Source organism: Mixophyes fleayi, chromosome 5 (assembly GCF_038048845.1).
Source record: "Mixophyes fleayi isolate aMixFle1 chromosome 5, aMixFle1.hap1, whole genome shotgun sequence".
Taxonomy (NCBI): Eukaryota; Metazoa; Chordata; class Amphibia; order Anura; family Limnodynastidae; genus Mixophyes; species Mixophyes fleayi.
In genome coordinates, this window is record NC_134406.1 from 22,130,025 (window position 1) to 22,146,746 (window position 16,722).

General features: G+C 40.8%; 1 protein-coding gene across 2 annotated transcripts in view; it reads right to left on the reverse strand.

Annotated features, from left to right (window-relative positions):
- The window catches only part of VPS50 (VPS50 subunit of EARP/GARPII complex), a 183,385-nt gene that overhangs the window by 100,591 nt on the left and 66,072 nt on the right, over positions 1-16,722 (reverse strand). For both annotated transcript variants that reach the window (XM_075211803.1, XM_075211804.1), the window contains exon 9: positions 11,156-11,238. In XM_075211803.1, coding sequence (XP_075067904.1) covers positions 11,156-11,238 — 83 coding nt within the window. The remainder of the gene's footprint in view (positions 1-11,155; positions 11,239-16,722) is intronic.

Sequence of the window (16,722 nt, forward strand, 5' to 3'; positions counted from 1 at the left end):
TCAAAATTGAAGCAAAGAGACAGAAAGTTTGTTTGCATTTGTATTCATTCTCTAACATGAATTATTGGACTATTAGCATTGAACAGTGTTTAATAGGCTTTGAGAACACACATTAAATTAAAGTATATTAGTATATGTTACAGGGTGAGCTGCACAGTTTTACCTCTTCTTGAATGTCAGTATAGCTCCGATTATGCACGCCAATATTTAATGACATGATGCCATATTACGGAGACATTTGATCCCACATCAATAGTTTTTGGCTTAGATCAATAAGCTGCCAGCGTACAGTGATGTACACTACAGCAGATTTGTTTTAACTTTTGTCCTAAAGCAAAAAACAAACCTACCAACAGTACATTGGTTTTTTTTCATTGGCTGAAAGGGTTTGCTATGATAGCTATAGGCCAGTTTGACTTGGGTGTTTAGAACTGGAATTGGTATGAGAGTAGTCTAGTGTCAGTAGTGTGGCGGGTTGATGATATCGTTTTGAGAGTGTGTTGGATCACCGGCGTGAGCAGCCGGGGTGAAAACATTTTTTGTCATTATGTGGCTCTGATGTTGTATATTTCTTATAGGAATTCCTTATAGTTAATATAAATCTTACATTAAAGATATTCCCCAACACATATAGATTACATACGTATAATTTTTTCATATTAGATTATTTTTCAATTTAGATAGATCATAAATGTATATTTATTATGTCATCTCTTTATTAGATGATTACAACAGTTGGTTGTAGTGTTTTGTCAGTACTCTTAGCGTTCAGCAACACATGATTGAGAGTATTAGTGGTGTAAGTTCTGTCATTATTCTGAAGGATAACGATTAAGATGGCTACTTTGAGAGTGAGATAGAAGGGATAATTGTCTGTTGGGTTTAGAAGAGATTAGTAGATGATTAATAGTTTCGTTTTTTGGTGCTGTATATATTTAGGATTCTGGTGAGCCAGACACAGTTGATTAACTAACGAGTGAAAGCTGTTTACAGGCAGGAGCATCCGATTGAAAGTAAAGGGATTACATGGGATAGTATCATTTAATTTTGGAACTTTATCAAATTGTGTGATGTGAGGACAAATCATACCCCTGATGAAGTTTGTAGAACAAAACGCGTAGGGTCATTGTCCTCACACTTTTTTGCCATGATTTAATGTTGGATATTCATCAATCGACAATGCAGCATTTGTGGAACATTATAACTTTCTGTTCCGGGCAGCAAAGAAGTTCCTCTCTGGAGACGTAACATCGCAGACACTGATAAGCTCGGTTTTATTTTACCCATTGTAAGGGTTTTTATTACGGTTTCAAAATCAAATTTCACTGTCAAAGATTTTACACATGGGCGGTTGCTGCATTGGTTTGTGTTTCTTTTGATAGTGAATGAATCCATTCCAAGCGACTGATGTGGATTTTACAGGATCAGCTTTAATCAAGTGTTTGACAGATGAGCCTTATTTCTTTTTATTATTTTCTTTTCTTATTTCTTTTTTTTCTGCTTTCTTTCAATATCTTTATTAATGATTTGCAAATTACTACACCATGAGTGCCCTTTCTTTCTTATTTCTTTCATAATTAGATGTTCTCCACAGCAACTGTGGATTATCAGAAGAAAGGAGCGGCAGATTCAGGTAAGATAATATGGTGTATTTGTGGACTTTTTAAAAAAAATATTCATTCTTGTCAATGTTGGTAATCTGAGCACGGCCAAGGAATACAAGATATTCCAGCCTACAGTAATGTACTACAGATTTGTTTTACCCCCTTTGTCCTAAAGCAAAAACCATACCTACCAACAGCAGATTGTGGCTTTTCAATGGCTGAAAGGGGTATAGGCTGCCAAAAAAAGGGGACACAGTCTAAAAAATGGGCATGTTTGTTTGGATCTGGGTGTATTGAGGTTGTGGCCTGTTTTGTGCAAAGTTTCCAATCTGGAATGTTAACACCTACGCGAGACAGTAAATCTAATATTGTAATTATAAAATACCAATTCACCACTTTCAAATCTATCAATATAAGATTTGTTTTTTGTTTTGTGCTTGCTTTGTTTAAAGTTTTAAATAAAAAGTATTGCCCGCAAAAACAACGTACACTTGTCACATAAGGGACAAATATAAAGTTTCACAAACCAAAAATAGCCAATATTTGTGCGTTAACATATCAGCTACTTGATTCGCATGAATTACGTTCTTATTGTTTAAAAAAATAATCTTATGGTTGAATTATAACATTTTACATAATTTTTTTTTGTTCTTTCCCAATAGTAAAATCATACTTGCCAACTTTTCATCGTTGGCTTCAGGGAGATCCCGGGGGAGGTGGGCGTGCGGGGGCGGAGCTTGACGAATCACATCATTTTGGCCCCACACCCTAAACGATTGTCACAATTTTGGCCAATTACAGCAGGGGCTAAGATGACACGATATTTGCATCATTAAGCCCCCCGCCCCTTCCCCGCCGCTTATCTATTGCGGGTACGAGAACTGGGAGGTATTCCGGGAGAGTAGGCAACTATGCGTTAAAGAAAAGCAGCTAATAAATCTCTAGAGACTGAAGTGTCTTTTACATTTCTGTCTCCATTACTGAAGTCATGTTGTCTTACCTGCCAGTCTTTGATTAAATCTTGGTCTCCATGAAAATGGCCACCTCCATAGGCATCAATACATGGACATAGGACACAATTACTGAACTGTGTCATCATGCCATAGATGGGGAAGCCAACCACGTCTTGTACTGGCTCAGCATCAGGGAGAATGCCGGACTCTTCAGGGAGTGAGGGAGATCACCCCTATTTCAGGGAGTCTCCCTGACATTCAGGGAGAGTTGGCAGGTATGAGTAAAATGGGCTTGTAGGTCTGTATCAGATATGGTGGTGAAACAATGCCAGAGAAAAGCAATTCAAATACAGACCAGGAAGGAAGGAGATAGCAGAGCTCTGCCATACTAAGTACTATATCTTACACAAAACATAACATTTTCATTGGAAGCAGGAAAAGAAATAGACATTGTATTGTATTAAAAGTGCTGCTAGAACATGCTCTTTAAATGGCAGGTTCCCAGAAGTACACTTTGCTGATGTAACAAGGCAGTTAAAGATGAAGCACATCTCCTCGCGGGAAGGTTAAAAGCTATAGGTAATTTATTGCAAAACGTGAAATACGCAGGTTTAGTGTATAAAACCTTAAAATGACAAATGCTCAGAAAAAAAAATAAGAGCAAGCTCATTGAAATATGGTTTTCCATTTTTTTCAGGTGGTCTGATCCGGACCAGCCAGAAGACAAGCGACACGGACCCAGCAGGGCGAGGTGCAATGGAGAGGTTTGACACAGCTCTCATTTAAAGTGTATATCAGCACCAAACAGAAAGTGACGTTGGCCACTAATGGGACAACCCTGCCACTCAGCTCAGTGACAGGAGAAATGTCCAACCCGGTCACACACGTAGGTGGATCACTTACATAAAATGCAACAAAGAAAACACTCACTATAACATACAACAGTTGATTAGAAAAATACATTTAATCACTTTATTCGGTACATAGCCAAAATAAAAGGCACATAATACACATTACATTTAAACACTGACATTCTCAAAAAATAATAAACATTATAAATGTGTAGCTGATATAACAAAGTCTTGTTATTATAGCGAGTGCTTGTATTTGTCTGATATTGTTGCTTGTAAACTTTTGCACACTTCATTGCACGCACCTTTATCTTTAAGAATTCAATTTTTGGTATTTTTTTACATGTGATTGCAAAACAGCCTCTTCTACAAACATAAAAAGGCAACACTGCAGCAGAACACATCTATAATATGAAAAGACCAAAAAATAAATAAAACACAAAGATCTGTTCCTAGGAGGCAGAATGTGCACAATCTATAATCACTGTAGGCTAAACCATCCTCTACTAAACGGAAACATCGGAGGGTATATGTAACAAAATTATGGCCCGTTGAGCAATCTGAGTGGACCTCATATGTTCCGCCCCTGGATCATAATAAAGGATAATAATAATGTGAAGAAAATATTGTCCATTCACTGCTGGGTGTCACAGCGCTGGCTGCACAAAACAATGCTTTTCTAGCTTGAGGATTGCTGCGTTGTAATACACTAGTTTGAGAGTAGGATAAAGGGTTCACAAAAGCAATCAACTGTAACACATGATAAAATAGTTCTTTAATATAAAAAATCCAATCTAAGATTTGTAGTTTTAGATTTGATCAATTTGGAAATCTACATGTTCTTCTGACTAAATAAGAAACACATAAATCTAACATGCAGAAACGTATGGCTGGAACATGGGGGAGGGGAAAGACCGATACATCAACGTCCGTTACTTAACATCATGTAATTATCCACATTTGCATCTCTCGAAACATTGTAACTGCTCATTCATCATTTAAAGGGATTCCCTTCGTGATGAAGCTTTAAGACACAGACTATTTCCAATGCTGATCGTATTTATCATGGTGGGACATGGCGAGTCAAGTTGCTGTTTAATGTTGGTGGTTTTGTCCTTCATTTAGCTTTTAGCAGATTTAGATTGTATAGAGGCAGAATTGATTCAGAAGCGAGATGCTAGGACTGCAACGATGACACTGATAATTGCTGCAGACACACGTTTAAATCCTAGTGTTTAAATGTGCCAGATGGGTTTTTGTCTTGTTTTTTTAAATCAAATATAAAACCTGACTTTGCAGAGTAATGGAGAGGCCACCAGTACCTGTGACTTTGTATCCTGTGCACCGTCCACCATAGTGCTAGTGAGTGCCATATTTTTCAAAGTCATTTGTACCGGCACACACTAAAAACAGCTGTAACATCACAACACTTACACTTGCCCTGTAGCTGGTGCAAGTGATACGGCTAAAGCGTACCCGAGAGATGTTCAGAGCAAAAAAAAAGCTCCACACAAATTAAGTTATATTCCTTCATGAACCCGGGCCCATCTGTGTACTACTTACTATCACTGGCAGCAGTATCAGTATTAAGCATGTTTTTAAGGTGTGAGCAAAGTGTGAGACGTGCCAGGGATTCTCTTTCTTACAAAATGTACCCTTATAGTAGAATTGTAACAAAATGTAGATGTAAGAGATGTGCTATCAAAAAGTGAATTCCTATTTATAAATTGTTAAATGTAGATGCTGTACTTGTAAATTAATATACAGCGGTTGTTAAAAAGAATTCTCCACCATATTAAATCCCCTTCCTTTCCAATAACAATACATTTGGTGTGTGGGATGGGTTCATTTGGACCTGTAGCACTCATTGTACTGAGCATGGTCCCAGTATGGTCAAACAACCGGGATCTCTGCCGATTATTACCTGCTGCGGTATTTGGCTCTATAAATAGCAGACGGGTTTTAATATACACACACATACATATATTTATTGTGCACACACACACACACACATATATATATATATATATATATATATATATATATATATATATATATATATATATATTTATTACACACACACACACACATATGCATACATATATACACACACACATATATATATATATATATATATATATATATATATATATATATATATATATATATATATACACACACGCATACATACATACATACATACATACATACATATATATATACACACACACAAAACAGGCTTTAATTTTAGTCCTGTTGGATCTCTCCTGCTATGGCGAGATCCCAGCAACACTGAGGGTGAATGGCAGTGGCTGCAAGTCTGATTCATGTTTGAACATACATCCGTATATACGTAGCATATCTTGCGTGAGATAGCTCTGCACATTGCCAGAAACGGAAATGACACCAATGAATGCAATTGCATGTGCTCCATGTCTGAGCGCAGATCACACTGCCCCTGCCAGCCCCTGGAGAGGACTAATGTGGGTCATGTACAGTAAGGGTGCTCCAACACAGATGTGGCCGAGTCCTGAGTTTGACGGAAGTATTCTTGTTTTCAGTTACATCACTTGCACCCACTACAGGGCAGGTGTAACTGCAGACTGATAGTGATGACCCACACAGCATCGTCTTCCATTTAAAAGTTACAGGTATGTGTGCCACTGGCTATCACAGAACAACTGTGATCTACTATTAAAACGGATGGAGTATACAGTACACATTGAAAGCATTGGTCATTAATGTAAAAAAAAAAATTAGATTTGAAAATTAATATTTAGATAAAGGATTACACGGATACCGGTTGTTATTTTATAATCAAATGAACGTTTAATGCGTTCTGATATGACCTTATATTGTACATGTGTTTGTGCGTATACTGCAGTCTGTTCTGTCTACATACAGCAATTACAGTATAGACAGAGCGCACTTCCACCCAGATTCAAGTCGTAACGAATCTTGAGATCCTCTTGGATTTGAACACAATCAGAACCTTGCTGAAGTTCTGTGCTCTTTTCAAACACGCAACTTAAGTGCAAGTTGTGTTTGGGCTTGAATCAGGCCCTATATGTCTGTGCCGGGAACCTTGATACATAGAGCATACAAGCAGACTGCTTTTCTGATGATAGGTTCAACTGTCCATATATTCTGTATATTTCTATGCATTTTATTTGCCATAGAGACTCAATAAAAAAAAATATGTATTCTTTCATTTTACTGAGTGCCTTTATTTGAAAAACGAGTGACAATAATGAATGCATTCCCAAAGTGTAAGTTTTTTTTTTTTTGTATTAAATAAACACTTGGACATATCCTTATGTAGATAAAGTGACTAATGCCAACACAAATAAAAGATGGATCAAAATTAAGTGTATATGGAAATCAGTATTGAGCGTTGTGAGACAGCTTTGAAAGTGACACTTCAGCTTGTATACCAGTAACAGTATGATGGAACAAGCTGATTAAATAAACTAACATTTCAACTTTCTTTTTTGTATTATTGAGCTGTCTGGTTATATTTTTAGCTCTCTGCATTTAATACAGTATATGATTTAGCCTCCATATTAAGCATACCTCTCTAAGGAAGTCAGACATATTGTGGGCTAAAACACTATTTGTGGGAACGCAGTCTCTTAATTTACTTGGATTCAGTTATATAACTGAGGCACAAAAGTAGCTCTTTTGGGAGCTGAACCAATGGTCAAACTAAAGCCTAGTAAATTGGTTAGTTCTCATGAATATCAGGTTCAAACCCTAATGTGATTGCTCCATTGAGTACAAATATATATTAAACTTCGTAGTCTAAACAAAAGCAATGTTATAAATGTTATAAATTCCATGAGAGCATAAAATGAATATTGTTGCTGAACTCATCTGAAAATACTAACAAAATGGTTAAAATGACAGTAATATATTAATCGTAATAGGAGTTATATGATCCGGTTTGCTTACTAATCCTGCTAATTAATTTAATGACAGTCTGGTAAAACAAACATTGGTCTGATCCTGCAAAATACTAATACAGATTATTCCCCTCTCTTCGCACTCAAGTAAGGATTTCCCACATTTATTGCTCAGACCAAGAAAACGATAGGGAATTTCAGAAGTAATAAACGCACAGCATCATGTAAATGATTAAAATGCGGGTTTAGAGATTTGTTATGATCCAGCGTTTCAGAATTACAAATTAGATTTCAAGTGCACAGTATAGCCTAGCTGTAAATATTGTCTTAAAAGTCACTATAAATATATAGTACATAGTTTTAAATGTAATACACAAAATTTAAACAAAGACTATCAAAATATTTTGTTTCCATTGGTAGTGTACGATTAAGTGGTAATTAACCTTTTCTTCACCTGAGACCCAAGGTGGCAGTGGGCCATTGTTCTGAGACCCTACCCATAGCAGCAGGTAGGACAGCTGGCATCATTCAGACATGAGGCAACTCCTCTGCAGAACGTTGTTGTCCCACCCACCGTAGTTTAGACACCTGAAACCACCCGATGTCACAGAGATGCCCTCGCTGAGTTATGTGATGCCAAGCAGACAGGAAATGCATACAAGGCAGCACGGTGGCTTAGTGGTTAACACTTCTGCCTCATAGCACTGGGGTCATGAGTTTGATTCCCAACCACGGCCTTATCTGTGTGGAGTTTGTATGTTCTCCCCGTGTTTGCATGGGTTTCCTCCCACACTCCAAAAACGTACTGGTAGGTTAATTGGCTGCTGACAAAATTAACGCGCGTGTGTGTGTGTGTCTAGACTGTAAGCATATACACTGTACGCAATGGTTGTCTATCATTAACAAAGACAATCATTGGTTACTGGAGGCTTATAGAACTGTAAATGGGTGATGATGGGCCCTTCTTAGGAAATGGTCTGAAGAGGAAATGCAACTAATATTTAAAGAGCTGTAGCCAGGCATTGGGTAAACAAGGAGCTCCTTAGTGAGTGTGAATAATTTTACGCCTGTGATACGGATATTGTAATTGTATTGGGCCCACACTTATAATTTCTTTGGGCCCAACCTTCAGGTGTTTACATAGTGCCTGAATACAGTCAACGTTAATTAGTCCATGCTACTGCACCCTACTATGTGATGGACGTATATCTATCTCCATCTATCTATCTATCTTTATATATATTACAGTTGTTGAATCACGCTTCAACCACATTTAATACAAAGACCTTTTAATATCTCCTCACTGTAACCTGCCCTTTTCCCCTCCTTTTTATCCCTGAATAGATGCACCCACCTACTAGAACCCCCCCCCTCCCTACACACACACACACACACACACACACACACACACCACACACACACACACACACAGTGTTACAGCGAGACAGGTAAGGCCCCTGGCAGACAAGCATACTCATGCTTCCTGATGGGGGAAAGTTTGAAGACACACACAGGTGGAAGCACTAAAGAGGTCAATTGTAAGTGAATTTATCCTCTATACCCTAAAGGAAGCTGCCCCTTTATGGGCTGAACATGTATTCTTGAGAAAGACGCCCAGTGATGTCACTGGTTCCTGCTGACCAGATAGGCTGCATTCTCACGTGTATGGCTGAAGCTTCTAATTGATGTAAAAAATCTGGTAACCGATAGGCTACATTCACAACAGCTGCCTCCATTGTGTTTGCGCAAAGGGTGTTTCTAAAATCTGCTGTAGCATAACTCTAAAAGTTACGTTTTTTTGTTCTGCAATCAAACTAATATTCATTGTAGCAATAATTAGGTATAGCATGAAGTGCCAACAATTGAACGACATTTCCCTTTTCTTGTGCAATTTTCAGCTATTTCAGACTCACTAAAATATGCCAGACATACATCATTTTAATTAGAATTTCTGCCTGAATCGTCCTTCAAACACTTGGGCTTTATTTCTGCTAAATATAATTCCAATCAGTTGCATTCACTAAACTGTCTTTTAAAAGGGAACCAATCAGAAGTAAAAAGCAAAATCCAATCTGGTTAATGACATGTATGTAGAAAAAATATTGACAGATTTAAATGACAACTACAATGACATTAAAAAAAAATACTTACACATGTATTACAATAAATATATTTTTCAATTTCGTCACTATTTAATATCACAAATAGAAAAAAAAAAAAGTCAGACTTTGTATAAACCACATTCAGCACACATACTCTACTTGTCGTTAGAACTTTAACTAGGCAGCTGCTGGTGTCAGTATTCTGACTAGGCAGTTGATGGTGGTTTATTTTATAGAACCTAATAGCAGGGTGTTGCCTATAGCAACCAATCAGATTCTGGCTGTCATTTTGTAGAATGTACTAAATAAATGATAACTACAATCTGATTTGTGGCAACATCTCCACTTTTCAAAACCCGCCGGAAACTCTTAGCTTGATCCATTTCCCCCCAGGTGTGATGTTGGAGATTACAAGTAACAAGCTCATTTGTTGTAATTGAAATTACTACAATATTAAATTAAATGAAACCATGATACTTTTCAGGGGCTTTACAGCAGTACCAAGGTCCAAAAGTTGGGCCACACATCACCTTTACAGATAATCACAAGTATGAAGCTATAGCTAGTCACACCTGTAAGAAGACATCACCAATCAATCACAGACAACTGCAACCTAGACTGTGGAAAAGCATTGAGCTCTCTCTGTAACGAGAGGGAGAATGACCATCCACGGACCTCTGAGAGCTGTATATACCCCCAGCTGCCCACCACTGATTCAATATAATAATCCTGCTAATATTAAAAAAGTCTGTTAAAGCAAACCCACAAGAAATGATAGACGTCTTTCAAGATAACTGGCCATGTTTAGGATACTTAGTTTACATATAGAGTAAAATAAAAAAAATAAAATAAAAAGGAGTATACATTTGTTTTTAGTTCACCAGAATGTCTGATTTACCTCTCCTACCTCACATTTGTGTACTGTACAATATCAGTGACAATGACGATATAGGTGAAACGTAAAACGTATTACCATCCTTGAATACCTATAACATTATGACATCAACATTCTCCATATATTCGAGAACTATAGCCCTAGGACTCAGGCAGTCTGAGATTGGGTGTACACTGCGCTGTGTTCACCTGACGGTAAGTGCAATAATCAAAATGCTGACCTACTAATCAGAATGAGGGTCATTTGTGTACCGCAAAGCAGAACACCACAGTACAAACCTCTCTTGTCGAGTCACAGGCCTACTTTAGCATACCTGTCCCCATTTTAGGGGAAATAATATGGATCTCTGGGCCAAGATGGTGTAGTCTGCTGGGGTGAAATAAAGAGCCAATCAGTTGCCCTATCACCATCATGGTTAAAATAGGAAAAAACACTCTAATCTGAGCAAAAATACTAAATTCACACAGACTGCTGTGGTCAAGAATGGAACCCAAAACTACATTAATGTGAGGCAGCAATGCTAACCACTCTGCAACCCATTTGTAAATGTCAATAATGAAGTCAGCATTTATTGATTAAAACATCTGGCACAGTTATGTAGGTAATTATAAGTATTTTTTACAGAATAATTCCTTGGCCTCGCCTCCTAACAGTGATAAACGGAAGGCCATTATAAGGGGTTATAGAAAAAATAACTAAATAAAGACAGTGACAGATAGATTATAACAACGACACTGGATGGAGCAGACCGTTCTATGCTACTGTTCCTAGTGTGTATGTTATTACAGCCACACAAAGATCTGCTGACCCCGGTACAGAGAGAACACGTGAGTAAACAGTGTCAGTACCTTATACAGCTGTAGTGTTTGAATGTACTTGCCGCCTTCTGACACTCCAGACAGAGCTGAATGGCTCCCGGGTAATCTTCCTCCTTCAAAACAGACAAAATAAATCTACATCAGAACTCTCCAAGGCTTTGTGTTGTTAAATGCAATCCATCCCTTCACTGAAGAGTCATAAAGCTCATTTATTTAAGGAAATTAACACGGTAAAGTGTTCTGTGATTCATGGTGGATACTTACAGGGCAGTAATGTTCCTGATTGGGTACTTGGCAAAGTGGAAACGTGGGAAACATTAGGAAGTGATTTTCATTGTTAATAACCTATGCGTCCTCTATGAAATGAGAGAATCTCCAGCATACAGTACTGAATATTGTCACACAATGTCAGGCTAAGGCACTCTGCGGATCTCCAACAAATGTGGAACTAAAACAGGATTTACCTGCTGGAGGTTGTAGACCAACACCCGATGGGAAAGAAAAACCAAGACATAGAAGGCAGGTTGGCACCTAGCAGCAGGACGCCGGAAGGTATCTACAATGACAAGTATGACGTCCCTGCAAGTGATTAAATCTATTTGCTCTCTACCCTTATTTATTTTGTTTGTGTTGTGGACAGTCAATCCCAATTTAAAAAAAAAAAAAATCTGCTTACTCCTTAAGTCGCCTAAAGAAATGTCTGATAAAAGTAACGCTACTTGCAGAAGAGAAAGCGTGTAGTGCAGATGGATGAGACGGTGGGAGAGGAGTCAGCTGAAAGAACAATGGTGGCGCTTCAAATGTGCTGTACAACTGCTGTGTGCAGCGGGCACTGCCATATAAAACTGAGAACCGTGGATACTGGCACTCAAAAACAGCACTGGCATACAAATCAAAACAGCCCACATCTGTGTGTGTGTGTGTATAAGTGTGTGTGTGTATATACAATGCTTGAGCGTGTCCTGTGAAAGCTCCTGCACACAATCACATAGCACTGCTATATTATTATTATTATTATTATTAATTTTTATTTATAGGGCGCCACTAGGTATCCGTAGCGCCGTACAGGGACAGACAGAAACACGATACAGGGTGAGACAGCACAGTACAGTTAACAGAAATCACAGTAACTCAGAAGCTCAATGAACAGCTAAATTAGAGGTGAGAGCCCCCAGCTGACAGAGACAGGGGCAGGAGGACCTCGCGGAGGAGACAAGGAGCTGGAGAGCAGAGTTAAGGTGGTGGAGAACAGAAGGAGAGGAGGCCCTGCTCGGAGGAGCGTACAATCTAAGGGGAGGGTAGGACGGACAGAGACACAATGGTAGGAGGAGGGAATGGGGATGACGGAGGCAGGGACGGAGGGGGGGGGGAGAGGAGAATGAAAAGGAGGGAAGTAGGAGGGGGACAGGAGAGGGAGGGGGGTAGGGGGAGAATGGGAGGAGGTTAATGGGTGGGGGACTGAAGGGCTTTAAGGAAGAGGTGGGGTTTTAAGGCCCGTTTGAAGCTGGACAAGTTGGGGGAAGTTCTGATGGAGCGGGGGAGCTGGTTCCAGTGGAGGGGGGCAGCGCGGGAGAAGTCTTGGATGCGAGCATGGGAGGAGGTAACCAGGGGGGAAGAGAGGCGGCGGTCGTTAGCCGAACGAAGAGGGCGGGATGGAGCGTGAATGGAGATGAGGTTGGAGATGTAGGGAGCAGTGGAGTTGGAGAGGGCCTTAAAAGTAAGAGTGAGGAGCTTGAACACGATTCTGTAGGGGATGGGGAGCCAGTGGAGGGATTGGTAGAGGGGGGAGACAGAAGAGGAGCGGCGAAGGGATGAGGAGATTTCGAGACGGATGGCCTCGATTTTAGAGAAGAAGGAGGCAAAGTCAGTGGCGGTCAGAGAGGAGGGGAGAGGAGGGGCGGGGGGGGGAGAGGAGGGTGCGGAAGGTGGCGAAGAGGTGGCGGGGGTTGGAGGACTGGGAGGAGATAAGGGATTTAAAGAAAGATTGTTTGGCGAGAGAGAGAGCGGAGCTATAGGAAGAGAGGATGAACTTGAAGTGGAGAAAATCAGCCAGGGAGCGGGATTTTCTCCAGTGTCGTTCAGCCGTACGGGAGCATTTTTGGAGGAAGCGAGTGAATTTGGAGTGCCAAGGCTGGGGTTGGGAGCGACGGGGTTTGACAGAGTGGGCCGGGGCGATGGCGTCAAGAGCAATGGTGAGGGTGTGGTTGTAGAAGGAGACCGCCAGGTTGGGGCAAGTCTGGGAGGAGAGGGGAGAAAGGAGAGTGTCAAGAGTAGAGGACAGAGTAACAGGATCGAGGGTGTCAAGGTTGCGCCTGGAGTGAGTAGGAGTGGGCATGGGGAGGGGAGTGGGAGAGGAGGAGAGAGAGAAAGAGAGGAGGTGGTGGTCGGATAGAGGAAAGGGAGAGATGGAGAAGTCAGAGAGATTACAGAGGTAGGAGAAGACTAGGTCGAGGGAGTGACCGAGGCAGTGGGTGGAGGAGGAGGTCCATTGTGTGAGGCCAAGGGAGGAGGCTGGCCTCCTCCCTTGGCCTCACACAATGGACCTCCTATATCACATGGCTGGCCTGATCACATGGCTGGCCTGATCCGCTAGAGCAATTAATTGCGACTGGACTATAACTGTGCAAGTAAACCCCCCATGGCCCTATAATTGCATATGAAAGGATACTAGCGGCCCTCTACCAGCCTACCCAACGCAATGATGGGGATAAAGAGGTCACAAGCAGATGCTCAAAGCTCATTAGAACAGTACAGCTACACAGCAAATATAGTTTTAAGTGCCAGACCGGCCCATCAGTGCACTTGGCCATCGGGCATTTGCCAGAATTGTGAGATGGCCAGTCCGCTCCTGGTGTGAATATATAGCTTTGTTACAATAATCACATAGGAATGCTTTTCAAATGGAGTATCCTCAATCTCACTACAATAGCTCCTGGCCTAGCTAATCAACTGAGCTTGAGACTGAATAACCTGATTAACTGACAGACAGACAGACTGATTAACCTTCACAATCAGTCAAGCCCAGTAGCCACACTACATAAGAAAGTGGTGGGCAACAGGGGGCCCCTGGGCGGCATATGTTCTGCTGAGCCTTCACCAGCGGCCCCAGATCCTTCTTGCTTTATTCTTAGATTTGTTTAACTTGTATCACTTGTTTACATGCCAGTTGATATGTTATAACATATAGGTGCCTCTTTCTTTGATTAAGTTGTGTCAGGCGCCGTCTCCGCTCTGACACTTGGTGCAGGAGACAGACGCCTGCACCCTCTCAGCAACCACGTCCTGATGCCTAGCAGCGGGACGCTATCTCTGCTCACCTGTCTGCAGCCAGCATGTCTGACCGCCAAAATCTCCCTAACCCAATCAAGACGCACCTTAGGGTATATAAAGCAGCCTCTGACACATGTCTAGTGCCAGAGTATTGGTTCACTCCTGCTCCAGCGTTTCCTGAACTTCTTATCCAGTGTGTTCTTCGGTTCTGACTCGGCTTCCTGTGACTACTCTCCTGTGTTTCGTTTTGGTACCTCACTGCCCGGCTGGTTTGACTATGTAGCTTGACCTGACTTCTCTCTGGATCCTCCCTGCATACTGCACCACTCGGTTGGCTCTGACCTGGATTGCCTGACTACGCCTGTCTACAAATGTCGCTACACCGGTGACTGACTTGGAGAACCGCTACCTGCGTACCCTCTGTAGCTAAGCCCAAACCCCCTTGCAGGGGTCCCTGATGAATAACGGGGGTACGTTAGACTCTGCGCCTTCCTGTTCAGTTGCGCCAATACCGGTCAGCGGCCATCTCTGCAATTCCGTGACATGTTGATTAATTAAGGGAACTCGGCAGGTCTTTTGAGGTTAGAGGGCAGCCCTGAAGTGTACCAGGTTGCCTAAGATGACTGTCTAGAGCAGGGGTAGGCAACCTGCGGCTCTCCAGGTGTTGTGAAACTACAAGTCCCAGCATGCTTTGCCAGTAGATAACCAGCAGATAGGTGGCAAGGCATGCTGGGATTTGTAGTTTCACAACACCTGGGGAGCCGCAGGTTGCCTACCCCTGGTCTAGAGCATTGATCTTTAGGACCATCAGGTACCCAATATGGAGAGAGGGGGAGAATGTCATGTGGGAAGAAGGATAATTAAATTACGGAAAGTTCTTCTGTCGCTGGCAGCAAGACTCCTCATATCTTTTTACTTATGACCATAAATAATAAATCTATACCGTTATAGTCATTAAGACTATAATACATAAATATAGTCTGCTCGTGTGTGTATTTCATAAACAGAAAACGCAAACTTCAGTCCAGACAGATTACCAAGCATTTGAGTTGTTGCCTGGTAACGCTCACAGAAATAGGAGAAATAGGTTTTCTATTCAAGGTTTGAACGCATACACATTACACTGTATTGTGTATCTTGCTGCTGCATTTTATTAGGAAACAGAAAATGCATTTCAAAATACCTGTGCCAAATGCACACACTGTAACAGGGTAAAGGAGACTCTGTTTAATCCCTCCGCTACCAGCAATAAGATGTATTAACCACTTGACTGCTGCAAAACAATGCAGAATCACCAAGGACAGAAGATTATTTGGCTGTCTGGAACAGGGGACATCCATATTCTCATCCATCAGCAGCAGAATTACCATCTATTGGAGTGAAGCTGGTAGAAAATTGAATCTAAATCCTCTCTGGGAGCAAGTTACACTGAAGGGTGAATGAGGGAAGGGGAAAAATATAATCAAAATGGCATTTTAAAAAATATAGTGCTCGGGCTGAATGGTCAAATAAAACTGGGATGCACAAGCATATAAAACTCAGCTTAGAAATAAATCTCCTACACCATCATCTCAACAGTAATACCATAACTCCCGGTTCTGGCATGAAGTGATTTATAAAGTAAGGCTCCTCAATCCTGTAAAATTGCACATATATTGTAAGGCTGCTGATACGTGACGTCTTAGGTATTGAATCGCAGAAAGGGAAGACGCGCCTGATATAAAGCCACTGTGATAAACTTGCATTGGACACAAACTGTAAAATAATTATAGCATTACAGAGCTGCCCGTACAATGTGGTCTTCTGTTCCAATAAACTGACCACAAATCACTGTAAGTTTGGACCTCTAATGTACCAAAATCCTGACTAACAACTGATTAGTATTGATCAGAGGAGTATTAGAACTGGTGAAAAATTAAGTCATCCAATGATCTCAAAGCATCAGGTGACCACACAAATAGGGAAATTAAATAGATGTCATTTTCTCAGACTGTCCAGAAATATAGTGATTCTAACGTCTATTCTTCCAGGTCTGTGACATCATAACTGAAGTTATCACGCCCCTATCCAATCAGATTCTAGCTGTCATTTATTTAGTACATTCTACAAAACGACAGCTAGAATCTGATTGGCTGCTATAGACAACATCTCCACTTTTTCAAACCAGCAGTTTAGTAAATATAACCCTTAATCTCTGAAACCATTTGCTAAACTGTATTCTAAACTAAAGTACAATAGTTCAGGATAGGCTGGAAACTTGCCTTTACAAGCCATCGCCGCTTTAAATTTCCCCTGCAAAGTCGCCGATTTCCGGCAACTTGCAGAAA